This window comes from Haliotis rubra, unplaced genomic scaffold (genome assembly GCF_003918875.1).
Source record: "Haliotis rubra isolate DU_JTF1 unplaced genomic scaffold, ASM391887v1 Scf10, whole genome shotgun sequence".
Lineage (NCBI taxonomy): Eukaryota > Metazoa > Mollusca > Gastropoda > Lepetellida > Haliotidae > Haliotis > Haliotis rubra.
Window position 1 is genome coordinate 4,482,546 of NW_025764892.1, and position 24,351 is coordinate 4,506,896.

Below are 24,351 nucleotides of genomic sequence, written 5' to 3' on the forward strand. Positions count from 1 at the left end.
CTTCACAGTAATGAGTTCGAAACCACTCAGGCTACTGATATAGTTTACAAAATATGGAGCGTATTTACTTTTCAGTTTGGCATTTAATAACATACTGGACTGGGGGATATTGTCGATACCTTAATGCCAAGCGTAATCATACCTAGACACACATTTGTATTCTCAGATATACAGCAACTGTTGCAATTTCATTAAGATTCACATTAATGTTTGGTTTGGTTTCTCAAGAGTTTTTTAACTACTTCGCGGAAATTGAAACTCTCCCAAAGTTACTGTTTACTATTTCTGAATGCCATTTGCAGCTGAAAGGGCAGATCTTTCACAACGCATGCTCAGAAACGAGTACGCCTGCACGCGGGCTGCCGAAGGATGGTGGTGGTCTGCGTCACACAACTTGACTCGGCGAGTGTCGGCGGTAAACCGCGAGCGATCGCTCCCTCCCTACCCAGATCCAACCCAATTAATACACATTGCATTGAACCTGCGAGCCGAGGCAGTGACCGAATACCGCCGAGTCAGCACATACGGCTTTACTGGACCGAGAGTAGGATGGGAATAAGGGAAGCCAAGGAAAAAACTTTTATGATGGAAAGTGCAAAAGAAATGTGAATTTATTTCATTTCTACAAACAATTGGATTATTGTATTCTGTGATTGTGTTTTAAGAAAAGATATGTCGTATTTTTCGTTATGTGAGGCGCGGGTATGATATGCCACGGAGTAACACCTTATCAGGATATCAATTAATATCTACACACTTGGAGGTAGGTAGTGGGTAATTTCAAGGATTTCGACACTCTACGAGGAGATTTTCATACCTCACTGGGATTATATGCAGTACGAGTAACCCGGGTATATTGGTGAAGTGCGCGGCGGCCGCGACGTTGTGCTGTGAGTGTGACTCAAGGAAGATATATGCTTGACGTCCAGTGACAGGCGGGCAAAACTGACAGGATTTCTTAAGCGTTTTCCACAGATTATCTGCGCAGATTAACGGATTAAAATGTCTGGTGTAGGGATTCTACTGGTGCTATCTTTGGGATGCTTCCTCGGGACATGGGGACAGATGTGGGAATGGGGGCCCGACCTGGAAGGACCCTGGTGTGCAAAGCGTCGGGGGCAGCAATGCTGTGACGACCGGGACGACTACTGTTCCGTCCCCATCCTCGGCACCGAGTGCTACTGCGACGTCTTCTGTAACTCCACGGCCTACGACTGCTGCCCCGACTACTGGGAGCACTGTCATGGAGTAGTGAGAGAGAGAACCACGCCGCTCCCCATCATCTATACCACACCCCGGATACCCGTAACGACAAGTAAGTGTTTCACCTCCCATCTTCACCCCTACCGCCTTATATAGCCCTTTCAAACAGTACACCCCGGATACCCGTAACGACAAGTAACAGTTTAACCTCCCATATTCATCCCTACCGCCTTATATAGACCTTTCAAACAGTACACCCCGGATACCCGTAACGACAAGTAAGAGTTTAACCTCCCATATTCATCCCTACCACCTTATATAGCCCTTTCAAACAGTAAGTCCAAAGATAAAGCATTTAAATCCTTTCTGATGCAAGATTCCGATATTTGTACCAGTAACCACAGTCCTTAATGAATTCCTCGTATATCACGACGACGTCTTAATTTATGTGTTGGTTACGCCTGTGCCTTAATTAACAGGGAACGAAACTTTGAGGTGAACCCCTCTTGTCTTGAAAGCGTGTGGTCGAGTTTGTAAAGTAATAACAATTTGTAGAATGAATAGAGTATGTATTATAATGTCCACATCATTGGTGACGTGTGTTCCGCTGATACAACGTATGTAGCTCCCGACTTGGACATATGTTTCTTTCAACGATAATTACATCTGGGATTAAGGGTTGCACATATTGTGGGATATAGAAGCAGTGTGTGGCGCAAGGCGGTATGCTGAGCCCTTCATTCTTAATGTCTCTTTACAAATTCCGAAAGCTGCTAAACAGGAACACCTTTATTATGGGTAACCATTTTGATAACATTATTACGAACAGTTACTATAGAACCTTAATTCATAACAGTAAATCAATAATGTTATATGCGTATAAACTCAGAAACACCGTTCGCTGTCATTTCATCCGTGTATCGTTCAGACACTGTCTTCGATGACAATGCAGCACCGATTCCGGTACCTCATATGGCGGGCACCTGTCCTTCTAACCCCTAAAAACCCAAATCCCCAACCCAGACCTCCCCCAGCTATTTCCTTTCTGGTTTCCGAACACAATATGTATCCGTTGGACATTCACTATCGGAGACACTCCGAGATTGCCAACATACAGTCGTATTAGTCTGGATGAAAAAGCGGTCTCAAAAGTTATGGTCTTGTTATTATTTTTCTAGTTTAGCTAAAGCGATGAGAGGGGAACATATTTTTCTTCCAACCAAGAATACAACAGGGTACATACTGAATTCGGCTCTTGTATACCCTTGTATACTCCCAGACCCAAGAGTTAGTGAGTGAGTATGGCTTAACCCCGTTTTAAGCAATATTCCAGCAATATCACGGCGGGGGACACCAGAAATGGGTTTCACACATTGTACGCATGTGGGGAATCGAACCCGGGTCTTCAGCGTGACGAGCGAACGCTTTAACCACTAGGCTAACCCACCTCCCCTTCCCAGACCAACGAGGAAAAAGTAAAAGGGAGTCCAACTCAAGTCTAGTATGATGAGGCAAATCCAAACTACCTCAGCTCTCTCTTGGAATTAACTATAGTTCAAGGCTCCGCTTTGATCACATATTTCTGTAGATATATATTTTTAAATAAATTTACTTTATTTCTGGGACATAATGTCTGTCTAAGACAATGTCATTGTCGAGCGTGACAATGTCATGAAAAACACATCATGAAGTCGTCGAAATGTATTTGATTGCTACATGAGAGTGACGTACAGGATACAAAACGTCCACGTGAGGGGTTACAATCAGCAGCTATTATCAACCTAAACACATAAAGGAACGCGCCGATACTCAACAAACAGTTTCTTCCTGTAACCTTTAAAGTCATCCGTCAACCTGAAAACATCAGTACGACATGATGATAAACACTGTATGGCAATCTCGATCATGTTTGCACTGGTAACTGTTATCAGTAGCCTGTGCCGTAATGTTTGCTGAAACCCTTAAATCTTTTCAGGTCAGGAGCGTTGTAAATACATATGGTAATACTAATATATTAAACGATTGGTTGACATGTAATGTTAATATAATATCTACAGATGAAGTTATGGAATCTTAAGTGTTCTTAGCGATATAAGACAATACTGCTTCATTTCTTATTGTTCTTTGTGGGTTAGTGTAATGTCTTTGTTGTGTAGGTGACAAAAGGTAAGATGGATGAAAAGGAATTTAGGATGACAGAAAATGTATGTATCAGCCATACCTGGCTCCATCACAATCATGAAGGAACTAGACACCAATCTGGTACTGACAAGCATGTTTTCTTTATTGTTTAACGCCACAGTATCCCAGCACTCTGAATACCGTCCGTTAATATTCTAGTCCGAACCAGACAATACTGTGATTGATATAATGAGCATGGATATACACACTCGGGATATCACATGCATCAGAGATCGTGACTACCAAATCCCGTTAATCGTCTGTTACGACAAGCATGGGTTGCAGAAGACCAAGTATCACCCCAATATTTAACAAGGACTCAGGGACTTATTAGTTGTTATTTTGATATTTTTTATTTCTTGTTTGAAGTCACTTTATGGGGGGAGGATACACGTTGTTGCTTTACGTATTCGTTTTCTTCTTAATGCGACGACCCGTGAAGATCCGGGGTAGAATAGTTCTTCAGCAACCCATGCTTGCCACAAAAGGCGACTATGCTTGGCGTAAGAGGCGACTAACGGGATCGGGTGGTCAGGTTCGCTGACTTGGTTGACACATGTCATCGGTTCCCAATTGCGCAGATCGATGCTCATGCTGTTGATCACTGGATTTTCTGGTCCAGACTCGATTATTTACAGACCGCCGCCATATAGCTGGGATATTGCTGAGTGCGGCGTAAAACTAAATTCACTCACTCACTTAATGCGACGAATCGAAGGTTTAAATGAAACCAGATGATAATACATATCACAAATCGGTCTTTTATATATATCAGTTTTCAGCAACATATAATCCATCGATTTACATGTTCAGCTACGTTTGACAATGTGTTACATTATATATATCTCGGAAAAGAATAAATACAAAATACATAATCACTGACTACCATACCCAGCGTGTTCCGTAACAATGGTTTTCGCCCATTGAAGCAGTTTTCCAGTAAAATGGGGGACATAAGGGCGTTATCCACTATACCCAATGGTAACTCTCACCCCCACCTCTTCTACAGATACTAGTATATACATTAACACTGTGTCAAGCAAAACACAACCGACAATTATGAAACGATTTGTAAACATGTCACAGGTTATTTTCCGCTGCAATGCAATCTGTCAGCCCCAATGTTAACGATAACACGTGCTTCGCGACATTATCAAGATGCTGTCTGACTCAAGTTAGATTATATATATTAACTAATTACTGTCTGCATCCAGTTACGGCAACTCGTTAGGCATATAGGATAACTACACTTGACTTTCATCATGACACACAATACTTATAATTAATACTTCAGTCAAACATTCATCAGTGCAATACTATTTAAGCTGCATCAAATACACGTGGTTCCCTTCGTTACTCGATACAACTACTTACAGCGTCTGTCGACGTCAGCCGGCATGCAGGGGGTTTAATTATGGAGTCCTGGAAGGGCTATCGACAAGCAAAATTTGTCAGAATTAATATATTTGAGCGTGGTCTTCGTGTCTCCTGATATTTGGATAATCGTGATTTTTTGGGCAATTGTTTTTGTAAGGTGCAGGGACAGTGAGTGAGCGAATATGGTTGTACGCCGCTTTTAGCAATATTCCAGTTATATCACTGCGGGGGACACCAGAAATGTGCTTCACACATTGCACCCATGTGGGGAATCGAACCCGGATATTCGGCGTGATGAGCGAACGCTTTAACCACGAGGCTAACCTTCCACCCCGGTGTAGAGACAGAAACATGTCGGTTTTAATATGATAAAAATAACGAGGAACACCTAATGAAAGCGTCCTTATCCTGTTAATAATTACACATTACGTTATGCAAATTGTATACTAAAGCAGTCATTTTAAAGATAACATTACACAGATGGACCATGCCACTGAGACATGAGGATGGTTGCCCTATGATGCTGGGCGTACAACACGGAAGTGATGAGAATGTTGCCAAGTTGAACAGATTAGTCTGGTTCCTGCTCACGCTAGCGCCGGCGACATGAACCCTAATGGCGATGCGCTAAAACTGCAAAGATCAACAGCGTGCATGCATTGTTGCCATTCTCCGGCAAACTGTCAGGAAGTGTGTTGGATCCACAAAAACAGCAGATTGGGAGAGAACCTCACCCGCGATCCAACGTAGAACATATGTAACCCTAGTCTAAACATCCGACACGCGAGACAAAAATTATATGCCCAAACAATTATCAAGGTTGTCCTATAAATACAGTGAGCGCAATTTCGTCAAGGATATCACTGTTGCTTACTCAGGGTATATTTCTCTTCCATAAATACTGGACCAATACAAAAGAAATTAAGGAACGGAATTTATTCCGGTGAGATTAACAAAGACGCCATTCTCTTATGATAATTACACGCACGTGTAGAGAGGAATACATATTTATTGAATACATGAAATCAAGACCGTCAGTTATCTCTTCTTGGCGTAAGGGGCAGGGGGTAGTCTAGTGGTTAAAGCGTCTGCTCGTCACGCTGAAGACCTGGGTTCGATTCCCCACATGGGTACAAGGTGTCACTAACTCTTCTGGATTTAACGATGTGAGCTATACGCCAGTGACGGATATAGAGTATCTGTGGTCGTGATTCAAATGTAACCAGCAAAGTCTATTTGATTTTGATTTCAATCTTTCACTACTCTCAGAGAAGAAGGAGAAACATATTTGAAATATTTCTGAAGATGTGACCTAATACAAAGTTGTTATATTAGTGATCCGAGAGTAATATCACTATGGTACATATTAGAGTCGGATAGATTATATTGGAGATTACATCAGGGCTCGAGACAAGTGTTTGAGCTATTGACTGTTCTACATTAATGCATTAAATCGGCGCGGTGGGGTAGTCCTGTGGTTCGAGGCTTCACATGGAGACAGTGTATTCAGCTCATTTCGGGTGTCCTCCACCGTGATATTGATTGAATATTGCTAAAAGCGGCGTAAAACCATACTCACTCACACACTCGTGTATTCATTCACATTATGTTGATAGTTTTCTTTGGTTATTTAGCGTTTACTCTTTTAATCTTTTCTATTGTAAACCCACAAGTTGTTGGGTTTTAAAAAAAAATCTGCTTGATGTGCTGATATAAGTTCTGATTAGTATGCGATTTAATAACAGTAATTAATAAGCGAGATGAGGCACAGTCTTCATGATTCAGTTGAGTGGAGTTCATGTATTTGTGATGCTTGTATCGAGTCAGTGACAAGAGATCTGTAAAGACATACCTGTAAGTTGCTTTAGGTAAGCACGTACAGTGTTGTCCGAATAATGGATTATCGAAAATTTCCTGCGTATTTGTACGCAATGAACAATAATTACCAAATGGTGATATATTTGCGTATTTTACGCAAGCACGTATCTATTCAGGTGCTCTAATTCATTCGTCAGTAAGTAGCTCATTTATACTCTTGAACTTTGAGATGTTGATCTCCCCATCTTCGTCATGCAGTCTGCTGTAGGTGTTCAGGTATGACACCTGATTTGTTATACCTAACACCCAGTTTAGAACCTACATCTAACACTACCTTCGCCCTCTTGTCTTAATCGCTCATACAGCAGATCTGCCAACAGAATGTGAAATGGGCCTTGCATGCATGGCGCTTATAAAAATACCCCGAACGCGAACAAAAGAAAGTATTTATGTGTTCCGCCACGTTATGAAAGAGCTACTGAGAAGCATCTCACTGGAAGGACATAGAAGGAGCCTAAGCCTTGACCCCCCCTGTCCCCACCCAGACACTCAGAAGGTCCTGCGGCCCGTTCCTCAAAGCGATCGTAGTGCTAGGGTGATCGTAACTCCCATACTTTAACATAGACTTACGACTGTCGTAGAGCTACGATCGCTTTGAGGAACAGGGCCCTGGATCATATTAAGTCATGGCATTAGCATTTAGTGATTTTACATTGCACAGAAACATCTTAAACCGTACAGTGGCATCTGCTTCTATTGGACATTTCTTAGGATTATGGATAGAGTTAATTTTATCATTTGATATGAGTTTTCCTGTTATGTTTATAAGATCACATGACGTTAGTCGTCCTTTCTTTGTTCATTGTTGACTCGCATTTGCAGTATCCCTTGTAGGACCTGATAAATGAGTTTGGAAGATCATCCTGGCAACAGAGTGTCCTCCCATTACGCAGACAGGCAGTTCGCAGACGCCGTAAAACAACAACGGTTCAATGGACAGATTAGGCACTCCCTGTTACCTACACATTATAATGGAATAGTCCAAATAAAAACACAAGAAAAAAGCTGAAACTATATTATTTACTTGGCGGAAAAGACACTAATTTGAATTTTGATTGCTGCAATATTTAAAAACAGTTGATTTTCATAAACATTTCAGTTTAACCTTCTCGTCTAACGGGAGTTAAAAACACTGATATCCTATTATTGGGAGAGGGCTTTTCTAAGATGGATAACTGTGCTCAATCCTTTTCTTGAATGAACAAAATATGTTGCAATCAATAAACACAATCAAACCTCTCAGGGACAAACCTGTTTTTATATTCGATAGTAATTGTTAGTAAACAATTATGAGAAGAGAAGACAGATTATCATTTAATCACAACAAAGTTCTATTTATACACAGTGAAACTTCTCAGTAACGAACCTGTTTTAAACTCACCCTACTCTACTCACTAGACAGTGGACCGTTCAATTATACCCGTAGGTTGTTACCCTAATTAACCTTCTGTTTCAGTGTCTGTCAATTGACTGTCTGTCAAATGGGTGTCTGTCATATGGGAGATAACTGGAAACAGGATGGCAATGAATGTTCAATGAATCGAAATTTGGTTTTGTTTTCAAATAGAAAGACATTTCTAGAGAAATATTAAATTGTATATGGATGATATTGCGGATATGTAGGAATTATAGTTTTAATTTTACATAATGATTCGGAATCAAGTACAATTTGAAACTTTGCTCAAAGGTTTCTAACTTTTCCTGTAGAAAATGAAATGTTTCCTCAGGTTACCCTTGTTTCAGCACAAGGATATCATGGCTGCAATATTGAAAAGTTGCCTCTTCGTGCGTGTGACAGGTACCTTATCTCCTATGTCTTCAATATACATGTACTACGCACACTTAGCTAAGGATCACAAAAATTCACAACTTTACTTAAGCGTAGATTTATGCTTTGAAATTATATCCATATAAAACTAAATAAATAGCAATATGGTAACCCCTCTTTAGGCAAACAGTCACTTTAATCTAACCTTGCACTTGATACATGCCTAACCATATAATGGTTTTCATGGCACCAAACAACCATTTGCAAATCATGGAACGAGTCATTGACAAATAAACAACACATGTACATGTCAATAGCAGGTATGGGATCCACAAGATGCAATGACATACTGAAACCTAGGATGCATGTTTACAATACGCTTAGATATTTAAACCAAATTTGACCCCACATCATAGTTTTCTGTTGAATCCATGATTTGATCCTTTGCAATGTGTGAATAGTATAAGATACATTTCGTTCTGTAGTTTAACTTCTATTAACGTTTTAACCTTAACTTCTAAAACGTTTTAATATTTAAGACCTGTGTTGATGGGAATAACATTGGGTACACCAGTATCTTAGTTTTATAATGAAAATAACTTTACTATAATGTTTGCATACTATTGCCAGGTGAGCTCCAGTGCCTCCTGTCTTTTTATGTAGACGTTATCTGAATAGATACCAATTATAATATGATTTGCTGGCTGGCATTTCAAAAACGTCAGATAACTAATATCCATCACCAAATGTGGTAGTTTGAATGACAGCCTGTGAGAAACACATCCCTTTATTTGCTTGATAGCGAGTATTTTTAAGTCTCTTCCCTTTGAAGTTCCTCTTTTTAAATAGCTGCGGTTTAAATGTCCAAGACGAGGTAACATGAATGATGTACTGTATTATTATGAGTGCGTTATATGTTGTATAATATATACAGATTGACATTGTCAAGACAACTCTGAGCTTCTGTCACAAGGTTGTTGGCTTGGAGGTCTGTCGAGGGGTTACAGTTTTCGTTTGACTTGAAATGCGTCTTACAGATACACGATAATGAATACCACTTTATAAAGAATAAAGGCTTTAAAATTTAAATACTAAGATGCACTGAAGCCTTGCGAAGTTACTTGACTCCATACCCATGTATATATGTGTGAACCTGTTCTCGTCGCTGTATGGCTGATATGACGGTAATTTTGATTCACAAACATACACCAGGGGTCGGTTCCACAAAGCGATCTTAGCTCCATTAGAAGGCTAGAGTCCTAATATCGACACTCCGCTTGTTGCGAAGAACAGATAAATCGAGCTATTTTAGTACCGGGGCTACTAGATATCAAGCTTTAACTATATATCGCTTTTATTACAATTAGACGTTTCTTCGACTACATTGTTTTGTCGCGGGGCAGGGAACTGTCTCCTTTTGCGACGACCTGGTATCATCACTACTCTAGTGAATTCTGACAAAGTTGGAATGTAAGATCGACCCCGCTATAAGCAGGATTTTTTGTGCCTATGGTGTTTTTTCGCTTTTGTTACGTTATGATCATGGGTGGGGTTTTGTCGCTTTTGTTATAATATGATCATGGATAGGGTTTTGTCGCTTTTGTTATGCTATGATCATGGATAGGGTGGTATCACTTTTGTTATGCTATGATCATGGATAGGGTTTTGTCACTTTTGTTACACTATGATCATGGATAGGGTTTTGTCACTTTTGTTACACTATGATCATGGATAGGGTTTGGTCACTTTTTTTACACTATGATCATGGATAGGGTTTTGTCACTTTTGTTATAATATAATCATGGGTAGGGTTTTGTCACTTTTGTTACATTATGATTATAGAAAGTGTGTTGTTGCTTTCGTTATTTTGAGCGATAACTTATCCATTAAACAAATGCAAGACATGTACTTCCGAAAACAAATAAGACGCAAATAGACAATACATATGCTGGGCTAGGAAGGGAAGGACAGAAACGTGTTTTCGACTGTCCTGCGGATTACAGGTATATTTACTGATGTTGTACAGACCTAGGTGTTAATCCGTAGTGACTTACGTGGTGTGTACGAACCTACTTCAATAGCTTTACGCCGAATACAATTAGCTTGTCCGTGGGACATGAGGGAAACATGAGTGTTCATTTCTAAAACTATTCTTTGGAGGAAGTTGGGAAAAATAACTTGCCCATGATTTCAAGTCCATTTTTACTTGCAGGATGAACACTGATAATTGAAATATGCAAAATGAGGTATAGTTTCAAGATATAGTCAACTGATAAAATGATAAAAATCACCGGGCAAAAGAAAGTATATACTAAATGTCTTAAAAACAGGATTTAACCGAAACGAAGTTCAACGGAAAACGAAACTGAGCTGAAATCTCAAGTTATCAAATATGAATTACCTTATCAAAGACATCACCATCGTAAAGCCATTTCTTGTTTATGTTTAGCCACCATCTAGCATGAAGGTTCACTTTGCCCGGCAATTCACATTATACACACTGAGTATGGATATACAAAGGTGGTGTTTGAACGACTTGCATCAACAATGCCAGGGCTGCCAATCCGAAGTGAGTGAGGTTTAGTTTTAGGCCGCTCTTAGCAATATTCCAGCAACATCACGACGGGGGACACCAGAAATGGGTTTCACACATTGTACCAATGTGGGGAATCGAACCCGGGTCTTCGGCGCTTTAACCACTGGGCTACCCCACCGCCCCGCTGCCAATCCCCCAGAGCAAAGTCCCACATAAGTAAGGTCATAACCTAGTCTGCCATACAGACCCTGAAACAAATACATGTATATCCAAGAACGCCCATGCAAGTCTAGACTTCCAAAGAAAATGAAGAAAGTTTCTGATCTTATATTTTATGCTTATTGTTTATGAACGGTATTTTTCTGCAAAATATGTTCATTTCAAAGACTAGACGTTAGTCTAGATCATAGCCAACGGATTGCCGGAATCGTTGAAATCAGTCATAAAACATGTTTTATTACATTTTATGGTGCACAAAAGTGTATCAAAATATCACAATATTAAAATTAATTACGTCAACTTCAAGCCTCCCTTGCTCTGAATCAAATTTAGAAGAGAGTATGTTCATCTCTTGGATGTCTTTGTTCAGCGATCAGTTGGATAAAGTCATTGGCGCTATCAACCCAGTGACCACGAATGTAAACTGATAAACCACAAAGGCACCTGGAAACACTTGTACCCTTTCAGTCTTTCAGAGCGATTGTGAGTCGCTAGCCTCCCTTTTATCTACTGTATTCAGAATTCCCTATACGTTATTTATACATAGAAGTCCAGGTTTTGCCATTGTATTACGTTTATAGTTATCCACCCTTGCCTTATACTGAAACCGACCGTGAAGGTCCGGGTTAGAATGAACCTTCAGTAACCCATGCTTGTCGTAAGAGGCGACTACCGGGATCGGGTGGTCAGGTTCGCTGGCTTGGTTGACACATGTTATCGTATCCCAGTTGCGCAGATCGATGCTCATGCTGTTGATCACTGGATTGTCTGGTCCAGACTCGATTATTTACAGACCGCCGCCATATAGCTGGAATATTGCTGAGTGTGGCGTAAAACTAAACTCACTCACTCACTTATACTGAAACCCATAAAGAGAAAATCGATTTGAAATGAAAGACTAAGAATCATGTTAGTCATATATAAGACTGCTGAACACCCCTATTTGCATAGAGTAATTTACACAAGTCACAGATCGAAAGTCGTAAGCACATACCCATCAACCAATATTATCCTGAAACTCTGAGCGTTTTCTTTTGAGTGTCCAATTTGCGCTCGTGTGCTTCCAAACCTTCCCGGCATGAAAAATGAAAACGTTTCCCTGTACATTAGCACGTGAGTAAAGAAGTAGGTATTCTGCTAAGAACCATTCAAAAACCATGAATATAATTCAGTTAAGATGCGTCTATCATCAACATACATTTCCAGGAATGTATTTAATAACGTTACATGCATCAGCGTCTAAGGAATTCACACAGTAACTAGTTCCCTTGGAGTGACACATGGTAGATACAACTTGTTACAGCTCCAAGCACTTTCACAACGGCGCCGGTTAAGCGACAAAAGACCCGCTCCGACGTCATAGACTAAACTAATGGCGACGACATCGTTTCCAGATTGGTGTACGTCGTCAACATATCACCCGCCGCGAGAAAGAGGGCAAGGACAAAACCTCATTGTGTTGAGGAACTGACAGGACAGAAGGAGGAGATGCTCTGCATACATGATGTGTATGAATATCTTGCACACTTTATGTGTGTGTGTGCAGCTTGCACCACTGTATGTACACAGCTGCTGTTCGTATTTGTTCAACCACTGACTTCGGAAATGGGAAGCAGCTTGAAGGATATGCTGGTGAGGGAATCGTGGTTGCTGCTTGACCTGCCAACCCATGTGATACACACACGCTTCCAACCTGCTGATTGATTGTTCCCTCTTAAACATCTCCATTGCAAACTGACCCATTTCTGATATTGACAAAGAAGACTGTAGAAGCGATGTAATAAGAGTGCAGGATGTCTGAACCTGACTGGCAAGAGCGCATATTGCATTGTGAGAGCAAGATGCATTGGTTAGTTGTGTGAAATACACAAGCGAGAGTGCATGCCACGTTATGAGCGCAAGGTGTCACTGTGTAAGTTGCAACAGTCTGAAACAGACAAACCAGAACGCATACGGTATTATGAGTGCAAGATGTAATGTTTAGATGGCAGTAACAGACAAACCAAAACGCATACGGTATTATGAGTGCAAGATGTAATGATTAGATGGCTGTAACAGACAGACCAGAGCGCATACGGTATTATGAGTGCAAGATGTAATGTTTAGATGTCTGTAACAGACAAACCAGAACGCATACGGTATTATGAGTGTAAGATGTAATGTTTAGAAGTCTGAAATAGACAGACAAGAACGCATATGGCATTAAAGTGCAAGATGTAATGTTTAGATGTCAGAAACAGACAAACCAGAACGCATACGCTATTATGACTGCTAGATGTAATGTTTAGAAGTCTGAAACAGACAGACAAGAATGCATACGGTATTATGACTGTTTAGATGTCTAGATGTAATGTTAATGAAGTCTGAAATAGACAGGACAAGAGCGCATACGGTATTAAGAGTGCAAGATGTAATGTTTAGATGTCTGAAACAGACAGATCAGAGCGCATACGGTATTATGAGTGCAAGATGTAATGTTTAGATGTCTGAAACAGGCAGATCAGAGCGCATACGGTATTATGAGTGCAAGATGTAATGTTTAGATGTCAAACAGACACAGATGTAATGAGACCAGAACGCATATGGCATTAAAGTGCAAGATGTAATGTTTAGATGTCAGAAACAGACAAACCAGAACGCATACGCTATTATGACTGCTAGATGTAATGTTTAGAAGTCTGAAACAGACAGACCAGAGCGCATACGGTATTATGAGTGCAAGATGTAATGTTTAGATGTCTGAAACAGGCAGATCAGAGCGCATACGGTATTATGAGTGCAAGATGTAATGTTTAGATGTCTGAAACAGGCAGATCAGAGCGCATACGGTATTATGAGTGCAAGATGTAATGTTTAGATGTCTGAAACAGACAGATCAGAGCGCATACGGTATTATGAGTGCAAGATGTAATGTTTAGATTTCTGAAACAGGCAGATCAGAGCGCATACGGTATTATGAGTGTATGATGTAATGTTTAGATGTCTGAAACAGGCAGATCAGTACGGTATTATGTGCAAGATGTAATGTTTATGTCTGAAACAGGCAGATCAGAGCATACGGTATTATGAGTGTAGATGTAATGTTTGAATGTCGCATACGGTATTGTGAGTGCAAGATGTATAAATGTTTAGATGTCTGAAACAGACAAACCAGAACGCATACGGTATTGTGAGTGCAAGATGTAATGTTTAGATGTCTGAAACAGACGGACAAGGTATCAGGAGTGCAAGGTCCAAGTTTTAGAAATGCCTTTTGTCATTTTGTCTTGAATGTACGTCGAGTTGTCTATTATAACAATTGAAAGCGTCTGAATCAGGCTAGGAAGGTCACCTGTGATCTGTTAGTTATTAAATACATCGCTTATCGACCATAAGGATTCCGGGTTAGATCAGATTCGCAGCCTAAGGGGCGACCAAACAGATTGGAACTTGGTTTCATATCATGTCATGATATACCGACGTCGTGGAATGTTTTTCAGTATAGCAATCACCTTATTGTCTGGTCCAGATTGGATTATATACAGACCCCATCAGATAGCTCGAACATATCTGAGTGTGGCGTTAAAATCAAACAAACAAAACAACTTATTGTCCGGCTCACGAGTCCCCAGAAACGCATGATGGATAAGAAAGGTCCAGTTGTGTGATAGACAAATTCTCTAGTAGTAGGAATGTTATGTGGAAGATGCATTGCAAAGCCGCGCATCCTTTCCTCCCCTTTATGCATCAACTGTACACTTTGCTAACATGTCTTTAGAGCTTTAATAGATGAACGGCATCCAACACGATTTGTTTGATTTGTGTGGGGTTTGGAGACTAGGGATAAAAGTTGGGGGGTGCCAATGAACCACTTAAATCGGTTCCTTTGTTAAATGCTAGAAATGTCTATTAACTCATACCATTATAAATTAGAATGATACCCGTTACAGCTAATAATTTACGACACCGAGTGTACTTGAACACCCAGCTCATTCAACAGGTACTTTTAGAGTTTTTATGCGAAAGTTTAATCACCTTCTCCCTCTCCTTTTGATCAGTACGGTAGAGTGCCTGCTTGACCCGGATTACCGAACGACGTCAAGATCCTAGTATTGACACAAGTAAACCATCTGGGTCGAGCACTTGAATAGACTGGGGCGTCGTGGAGAAGGTGTTCACTGCAATCCCTTTCAATGATGATAAGCAACATAAAGTATTTAAAACCACCTTTTCATGCTGCACATGGGCTCGAATCCTCTTGCGGCCCTGTGTGCTATGTATTACCACAATCTCCTATTTAATTACGTTCTAGAGGTCTACATGTAGGTGCTGCTGAGATTTATCTCTGTAACAAAAACCGTAAGCATGCTTGAATCTCTTTGAATTCCTTTTCGTGAATCCTTGTGAAAATCAAGAGGATGGTTTTGGAAATTCGTGCATGGTGGAAATGTATACGTTAATTTGATGAACATTCACGTCGAATTAATAGTGAGATACTTCGCATTTTCCATTAGTTCTTGTAACAGATATGTTTGCCGTGGTCCCTAATCCTTTCAACCAAACTGAGGACATTCTTTGATTACTTTTTACCTTGGTACAGTCGAACACCGTTCGTGTCGAAGTTTAAGTGACGTACGTAAATGCTTCGAGTTATCCAAAGTTCGACAAAATCGGAAATTGTTGACTAAATTAGGAATATGCAGGGACAATTTTTTACTTACGACAGTAGGTTCGACACATTTAACTTCGACACAATGAGTTTCTTTTCAGTGGGTCGCTCTCAGGGTATTCGATTGTAGAATGTGTTCATTGTGTCGACTGTTTTTCAAAATATCAGTACTCATGCACTAAGCAATCTTAAAGTATTATATATAGTTAAGGTGCTTTTAGCGTTAATCTCCATTTGTGTATGAGAACCCTGGGTCCCCCTTTCGTACAGTGTCACGGCTGTCGAAATTCCCATAGTTTCACTTAGATTGATGACAGTGTTAGAGCTGAGATTGCCCAAGGTGATTACAACACGTGAACAGGCTTATGTCGTCGTACCCTAGTACCTCAACAACGCGGAACGTCCCCTGCCTGTCGGTGTAGTCACAAAGTGCCGCGATATGGCAGTATTTTTCTGTCTGTGGAGTTCAACTGAGGGAGATGTGAGTTTAGATGGGTTGTAACGGTCGTGACAGGGTACCAGAGGGGGAACTATGTGCTACGGTTTAGTGCATGGGTATAGGGGCGGGGACAGGAGCGCTGAATTGTCAGGGTTGGATTTGAAGGTAGGGTGTGTTGTGAGGGTGGGGTAGGGTGCCGGGGGGGTGGGGTGGGGGACAGGGGTCAAATTGTCAGTGAGTTTAGTTGGGACAGGGGGGGGACATCGGGATTGGCCCATTGGGGAATGTGCTTGGGTGTGAGTGAGTTTAGTTTTACGCTGCTGTTAGCAATATTCCGTGATTCATAAGTCAGGTGCGTCAGGGACTGGGGTGTCAGACAGGACTGGTGTGTCAGGGTAATGATCTGACGCGCCAGGGTAGTGATTGGGTAAAGGGTGGATCTGAGGTGTCAGGGTGGTGATCTGAGGCGACAGGGTAGTGATTGGGTAAAGGGTGGATCTGAGGTGTCAGGGTGGTGATCTGAGGCGCCAGGGTAGTGATTGGGTAAAGGGTGGATCTGAGGTGTCAGGGTGGTGATTTGAGGCGCCAGGGTAGTGATTGGGTAAAGGGTGGATCTGAGATGTCAGGAATCAGTCACCATCCTGGACGTGGATGGGGAAGCTGAGGTGTGAGTGATGGGTCATTCTGTTAAGATGGTACTGGAGGCTTTTCAGTCTCATCCCAAACAAAACATGCTCGATGCTGTTGATGTTCAAATTCGTTCAAAAATAAATATACTGCGTGACATCAACTTTTAAAATGAGGAAATGGCCCAATTTTGAAGAATAATCAATATCTAGTCGTCCATCCTTCTACACTCAAATCCAATCCACTCTCTAAAACCTAGAGTTCCTGATTCTATCAAGGCTCTCTATTGTACTGCATTCTGTGTTGTACACAACACTCACGAAGTGGGGCTTATACACAAACAACCGTGCTGATCAGTGCAAAATGCATAGCTCGTTATGGGAAAGTAATTTCGTTTTCAGTCCATGTACGTGGTTGCTGAAGTCTGACTTTTGAAATGACTCACAGCCTATCATGTGACCTTCTGCCTTGCGATATTAATGACAATTAGCTAATGCAACGTTCTAAGGTCGGATGGTCGTGACACAACAAAGACCGAATTCGTGTCCCTGTTGCGATTTCTTTGTAGCCTGAATCCTCTTCCAAAGCCAGTGAAACCCAGCTGGTCTTAACCCCATTATCCCGGAAACCCAGCCCTTTGGACGAGTGCGTGCGTGCGTGCGTGCGTGCGTGCGTGCGTACGTATGTATGTATTCAAACACTGTGCTGTCAGTACCCTCATAACTCCAGACATTTTGGCACACTGCTTTGGCAATGTATCAAACCATACGATTAAATTTACAGTGTATATGATTGCACTTGTTATGATTTACTTCCTAGGTTGCTTTCATAGAATGGCATTGTGCACAAATAGATACATGTCGCGACTGTAACGGTGTCAAGTTAGTTTGCTGAACAATCGTTGGCATTCCCGAGTCGGTTATTGTCCCGAAAACAAACCTGAAGGAAAGGAGATATGGGGTTTTCTGTGGGGAGCGTAGATCTAACGTGTGTTTTTATTTTATATCATTTTAGAACAAACAAATTAGCATCAATGCTGTGAAATACATGCTTTACTCTTTGTATGTGTCACAGGCCAAATAAAAGTGAAACGCTGCGTAACATTGAAAAGATTGGAATCTGTTTAACCAAACGGAAAAGCTACGCCAGCTTTGGGGAATCATTGTTTTAAGAAAATGTCATTCGACTTCGACAGTAAGAGAACTGAACGTTCAAAAATACAGAGAGAGAAAAGAGATACGGGTTGATCGAACCACATGTAAGTAAGGTTGAGGCAGTGGGGTAGCCTAGTGGTTGAAGCGTTCGCTCGTTACGGCAAAGACCCAAGTTCGTTTTTTCAATATGGGAAGAATGTGTAATAAAGCTCATTTCTGGTATTCCCCACCGTGATATTGCTGGAATATAGTTTAAACTGGCGTAAAACCTTACTCCATCACTACAAGTGTAGTCGAGTTATTTATATATCTTGATCAGCTGTCGGCCTCAAATTATGATTTTGTGTACTGAACTGAGCGTACTTTAGTACTTCCGTCGACCCTGTAAACATGCGAGCAATGTACATCGCATGATGAGTTAACTATGACAATGCACTCTCTACCTCAAGGGGGTGCTAAGTTTAATTGTGTCGTAAGGCGTGGGTTTGTATCATTATGTTGTTAGTTAAGTGCAAATGATGAGTCCACACGTTTTGGATGAACCGAAAACTGGTTTGAACTTTTCATTTTATGCAATTACGTCACTTGTTACCTCCGTAATTACCTATCGTGTGGGTTTTCCGGATTTGAAATGAATACACACAATTACATAATTGAGACATGAGGGTGTCTCTACATGATATGTGACTCTTCCTATGACAGGGGAAGTGTGACAAACAGGCGTCGTGACATGACCGACATATTGGATTCATTCGGCCTCTTCCGTGACAAGCCGAAGGTTTCGGTTGATCAACGGAAAGAGACGAGTGATCACGACTGTCAACGATCCGAAGTGAGTCTTAGACGTAGTATGGCGGCAAAGGACTACGATCAATAATAGTTGGACGGTTTATAGACACAATTGTGATACAGACAATCGCATTAGCACAGCGAGGGCCTTGTCTCATTATCATAACTGACTATATGGGCTGCTATCACAACTGTATTAATTAGTGCGGTCTGTATATAATCATATCTGTAGTATGGGAACCAGGGGTAGATATCACGAACAGAGCCATGACGTCAGACGGCATATGACATATGTACAGTTAATATTCCTTGCTTCCTATTGTTTTTTAAAACCTCCACAAATAAATATCTCTTATTAAAAAATACTAGTCTCTCGTACAGACCCTGAAGCAAATATATCCAAGAAAGCCCACACAAGTCTAGAAAATTTGGCAAGTCTAGATTTCCTCAGCTTCTGAAAATGAAGAAAGTCTCAGGGCTCCTTTTCATTATATATATATTTTTTTTAGTATGAACTTTTTTCAGTAAAATATGTTCATTTCAGAGACTAGTTGTTAGTCTAAAAAAATACATAAGACTATACTTAATCTACATGCCATCGAACATATCAACACTTATTTTGCAATAATCTGTTTTCAAGTACAAGTAAGTACTGTCAAATAGAATACTAGTAGTCGATTGTTAAATTCATAGTGCCCGCTACGCAAAGATCTGATATCTACCGTGGAATGACAACCAGGAACTGGGCATCAGCCAATTAGAAAGAGGTTCTCTACACAGTGAATTCACGGTCACCCCCCGCCGCGTCAGAGAGCAGCGCGTAAAACATGACTGCCCCTTTGGCAATCGGTTTGATCAGAGTACTCGCACGTCACTGAGAAGATATTTTCAGTTATATTACGGCTTGTAGATGGACGATGGAGTGAGCTTGAATGATACAGGGTTAAGATATTTACTACTTTGGTGAAGTCCCAAGTGTATGGTGCTAAAAAAATTAGAATCAAGAACGATCCTTGAATTTAGACCCATGGCTCATACTAAAGGGACGCAACTCTGCATAGCAAATTGCTGACGTAACCGCCTCTTGTTTTTTTTAAAAAAGACTAAAACATGATCAAGCACTCAGGGACCGAGACTGTGATGTGGTATGCTTCGTAGCGCCTTGGTGGCCTTGTGGAAAGAGTGTTAGTCCGCAAAGCGGAAAGTCGGGGTTTGATCCCGGGCGGTGCGTATCGACAGATGCACTTGTTGTTACTGACTATGTATGATGTTGTCTGACGATGTACATTAAAGGGGATGTAACAAAGACTCCATAGACAGCTAGTTGTCAGTACGCCGTATTTAAATGTAACGTCGGGTAGCGGCATGGTATGTCCCGGGGATACCGCAATAACACCGGCGCGCACGCACATGCACATCGCTTTATAATTGCATAACTTTTGAGTGAGTGAGTCCCGGGTTTTTAGCGGGACGAGCAAACGCTTTAACTACTAGGCTACCCCACCGCCCCGCATACAATTTGAACATGAAATATCACATCAGACCTCCGTATTCCTACGGTGAGGCCTGGGTATGTCCGTTATAGGCCAACTGTTAACCGCTAAACACTCTTGGCCACTATTACTCTCACATTACCTGCAACAACATGGTATTTTGAAATCACACCACGGATGTATACGCCAATGTCATACTGAACGTCGAGAGCGTTTTATCAGATTCCAGACATTGACTGCAGCGTTCAGCAATATGTGACTGGGTAAATCCACCCTTCATGACCTACTTCAGAGCAAAGTATCGACAAGTCAGCGCAGCCACAGTTGTATTTTCCGCCTCGTCTTAAAATCCTCCTTAGACGAAGTAACGTTCACGGGTCGTAAAGTATTGAGTAAAATTTCCCTATTAAGTCTAATATGCCATTGATGAACTGACACGAAACTTGATAGATGGGACCCCTTTAGACCTGAGTACATGTTGTGACATTAACTATTGGTATTTCGTTTCTTTTTTCATCGCACATTTTGACAGGCTACGTTCTGCTCATATTTGCGTTCCTGACATTTAGCTTAACATCCGCTTATCTCAATGCTTGAATGATACTAGGGTTGAAACGGATACTGGGAACATCTTTTAACAATTATTTATTATAATGATTAATTATACACACGAAATATCATTAAATCTTAGATAACAGTACATTAGCGCATGTTATTCCTTTATACCCTCATTTGTCTTGCATGGACACTTATAAAAGGGGAGGTGGGGTAGCTCAGTGGTTAAAGCGCTCGCTCGTCACGCCGAAGACCCGGGTTCGATACCCCACATGGGTACAATGTGTGAAGCCCATTTTCTGGTGTACCCCGCCGTGATATTGCTTGAATATTGCTAAAAACGGCTTAAAACCCAACTCACTTACTTATGAATATATTTTAGTGGTCCTTGGGCCCCTCGTGGGACTCACTAACTCACTCAAATGTGAGATGTGGCAATTGCAGAGCAGAATCAATCTCGTGTACAGGATCCGTCGACCATTAAACTTGGAGGTGATGGCATGTGCCCTGGCTGACTGTTTGTGGTCACACCCAACGACACGGTGATGTTCATACCGTCAACCACTTGGCGGCCTGGCCATGATTTGGTACATCCAGTCTCCGGCAACCGTATCTTTCAAATTCACATTATTTCCTAACTGTATAACGCAGTTTGAACTAAAGAAAGAAAGATATTTTCACCTAGTTTGAATTTGGTATGCGTTAGATATAAAGTATTTCATTCGGACTGGGTGAAATGATACTGTTTAATTTATCAGCAATATCACAACGGTTGAACATGTATTGTACCCATGTGAATGAATGAATGAATGAATGCTGCATGAATAATATAACATTTCCAGCAACATCAGTGTAAGAGGCTTCAACCATTGAAAACGATCGAACCTATATGCCTGCATTTAGTCGCAACAACTGATTTACGAACGACAATGTTCCGAACACATCTCTGTTACACGCCTCCTACTCAACCTACTGTCAATATGTTAACGGAACGGTGGGGTAGCCCAGTGGTTAAAGCGTTCGCTCGTTACGCTGAAGACCCGGGTTCGTCTCCCTACATGGGTACAATGTGTGAAGCCCATTTCTGGTGTCCCCCGCCGTGATATTGCTGGAATATTGCTAAAAGCGGCTTAAAACCATACTCACTCTCTCACTCAAGCATGTGTTAAGAGGCATCCCCTCCAGGTCTGACACCACACTCAGTGTTTGTTTCCACGGAGGACGGAACGAAGAACAAATAACCAATTGACTGTGGCCTTTCTGCTTCAGCTTAGCCTCCGGTCACATTACGGGAAATCTTAGAGTTGTATATCAAGGAATATTGTTGCAAGGCCAAGGAGGGTATTCCAAATGTCGGAGCGTTACTTACACGGAATTAGATGAGACATCGTATTTCCGTGTCGCCCAACTTGTATGAATCATGCATTGCACTCTTACAACGTGCTACAACCCATAATTAATTATCGGTGGGCCACAGAGGACCGCATTAAGGCATTCAGAAAACAATAAAAAGGCAGAAAATAGGAAATAAACTCAACGTGGTTCAGTTAATTAAAATAATACACTACGGTATTTCACTACTTGGATGTTAATTAGTGCATAATCTGGGTTTTACAGCACACGGGCATGAGCGTCCAGTAGCCACAAACACACAGACGGGGCGCAGAAAAAGACTGTAGTGCTTCCACTGTTTTCATTGTCCTATATTCCTTTATTTACAAAACTCTTGTAATTGAAGTAACGATTAAATCTTAGATAACAGTACACTAACCCATGTTATTCCTTTACAGCACCCTCATATGTCTTTCAAGGACACTGGAAATAAATTATGGGGCCCCTGGGGCCCGTTTTGTCTGTTAAGACAGGACCCTGATCATACATGAATGTCAACATTCAGATTAAGTGAGGTGAATGTTGAGGAAAGTTATTTTAAGATCATAGTGTTAGCTGCAGTTGCCATACCTATCTATAACGCTGGAGGTCAGTCGTCTCAACCGTCGGAACTTGATGTAGTGTTGCCTCCTTGTGGTGTGCCATAAACATGTTCCAGGGTTCGAATCCCGGTACACTTACACCTGCCTCTCTATGGGCTTTCCTCCCACATCAGGTATGCATTGTGGTGCTGAACCTCACTCACTCACCCACCCACCCCCACTCACTCACTCATATGTCAGATGTGGTAATGGTAGAGCAGAATCTGCCCCGTGTACAAGACATGACGACCATTTGGAGGTGATGACGTGACCAGACTGATTAGCTGTGGTCATGTCCAACGACACGGTGATGTTCATACTGTCGACCACTAGGCTCCTTGGCCGTGATTTAGCACATCAAGTTTCCGACAGACCGATACCCATTCCTGTATTTCAAATTCACGTTAATTGGCATTGACATTTAAATTAGAACATATTACCGTAACAATGTCCCTCCGCCGTGTGCACCTTATGTTCCTGATTACAGAACAACAAGTAACAGAATGTGTTGATTGGTACAAGGTAAAAACTACACCTCATAAATTGGGCCCGCGTAACACACACTGTAATGGGAATATCCTAATCACATCAAGGTGTTGCACCAGACAGTCTACTTCTCCACCCCGGTCCCGAGGGGGCGGATAACTACTACCGGGGGCAGGTAATGAGGCGCCCTCATAGACGACGTGCAGTCACACCCCCTAAACGCCTTCGTGATAACCGACAACGTGATCGCCAGAAAACACTTGTAAGTAACGGCTGAAGTTCTTGCCGTTAGATAAAACCCAAATGTCATCCGCTGCAGGCTGGATATTTTGGGGTAGGTGTTGGAAAGGTTACGGGGGCTCTGGAACACAGCGGAAAGCTGCGAGCCATGCTAGGAAAACTTACAATGTTAACAAGGACCCTCGTTTATCCACAACGTTTGTTTGTCTTAAGATGTTTTCGGGTTTTCCTAAAACTCGCAAATGTTTGACGAATGCGGCACTAGGCCACACTGAATGGCATCCAGACGTAAACTTTGGATTGCGTCCGTGTAGGAAGTAGCGTTTTCTGTACGTCAGAGTCCGAGTTTTTTATACAATGTGTGTACAAACCTGGCTTTTTACTGCATTTTTACGGGATGTGAAATGCTGAGTTGATTTACATGTTCGCAGTTGAATTTATGTTAAGAATTTGCTGGTGTATAAATAAGCTTTAAGATGTTTGACTGTTCGTGAATATCATTTAGGTTACGTCCAAGAAATGTATGTAATCAAGTTTTTATTTTGTATTTTATTTTTTAATTTATATATCTGGTAAACCATCCCGAAACAGACGAGTACAGTCCAAATACACATAATACAATCTAAATACACGCGAATATAGTCCTCGTTTAAACACATTAATACAAACACAAGTGTCATGTCTGCACGAATACAACGCCAAAACACACATGAATACAATCCCAAAACGGTTATGAGCAATCGCGCGATAACCTTTCTCTAAATACAAGGAAAGTGTGAATGTGG

At 41.3% G+C, this 24,351-nt stretch overlaps 1 protein-coding gene and 1 long non-coding RNA gene across 3 annotated transcripts in view; both read left to right on the forward strand.

The window, feature by feature from the left end:
- The first annotated feature begins 375 nt into the window (after positions 1-375).
- The window catches only part of LOC124265484 (uncharacterized peptidase C1-like protein F26E4.3), a 57,104-nt gene continuing 33,128 nt past the window's right edge, over positions 376-24,351 (forward strand). For both annotated transcript variants that reach the window (XR_006895489.1, XM_046700307.1), the window contains exon 1: positions 376-1,315. Coding sequence is in view for 1 of the 2 variants with exons in the window: in XM_046700307.1 (XP_046556263.1) it covers positions 1,003-1,315 (313 nt within the window). In the remaining variant the exon portion in view is untranslated. The remainder of the gene's footprint in view (positions 1,316-24,351) is intronic.
- LOC124265623 lies at positions 16,602-18,887 on the forward strand. Its single transcript, XR_006895499.1, has 2 exons — positions 16,602-16,636; positions 16,695-18,887. It is a non-coding gene; the product is annotated as an uncharacterized LOC124265623 (long non-coding RNA).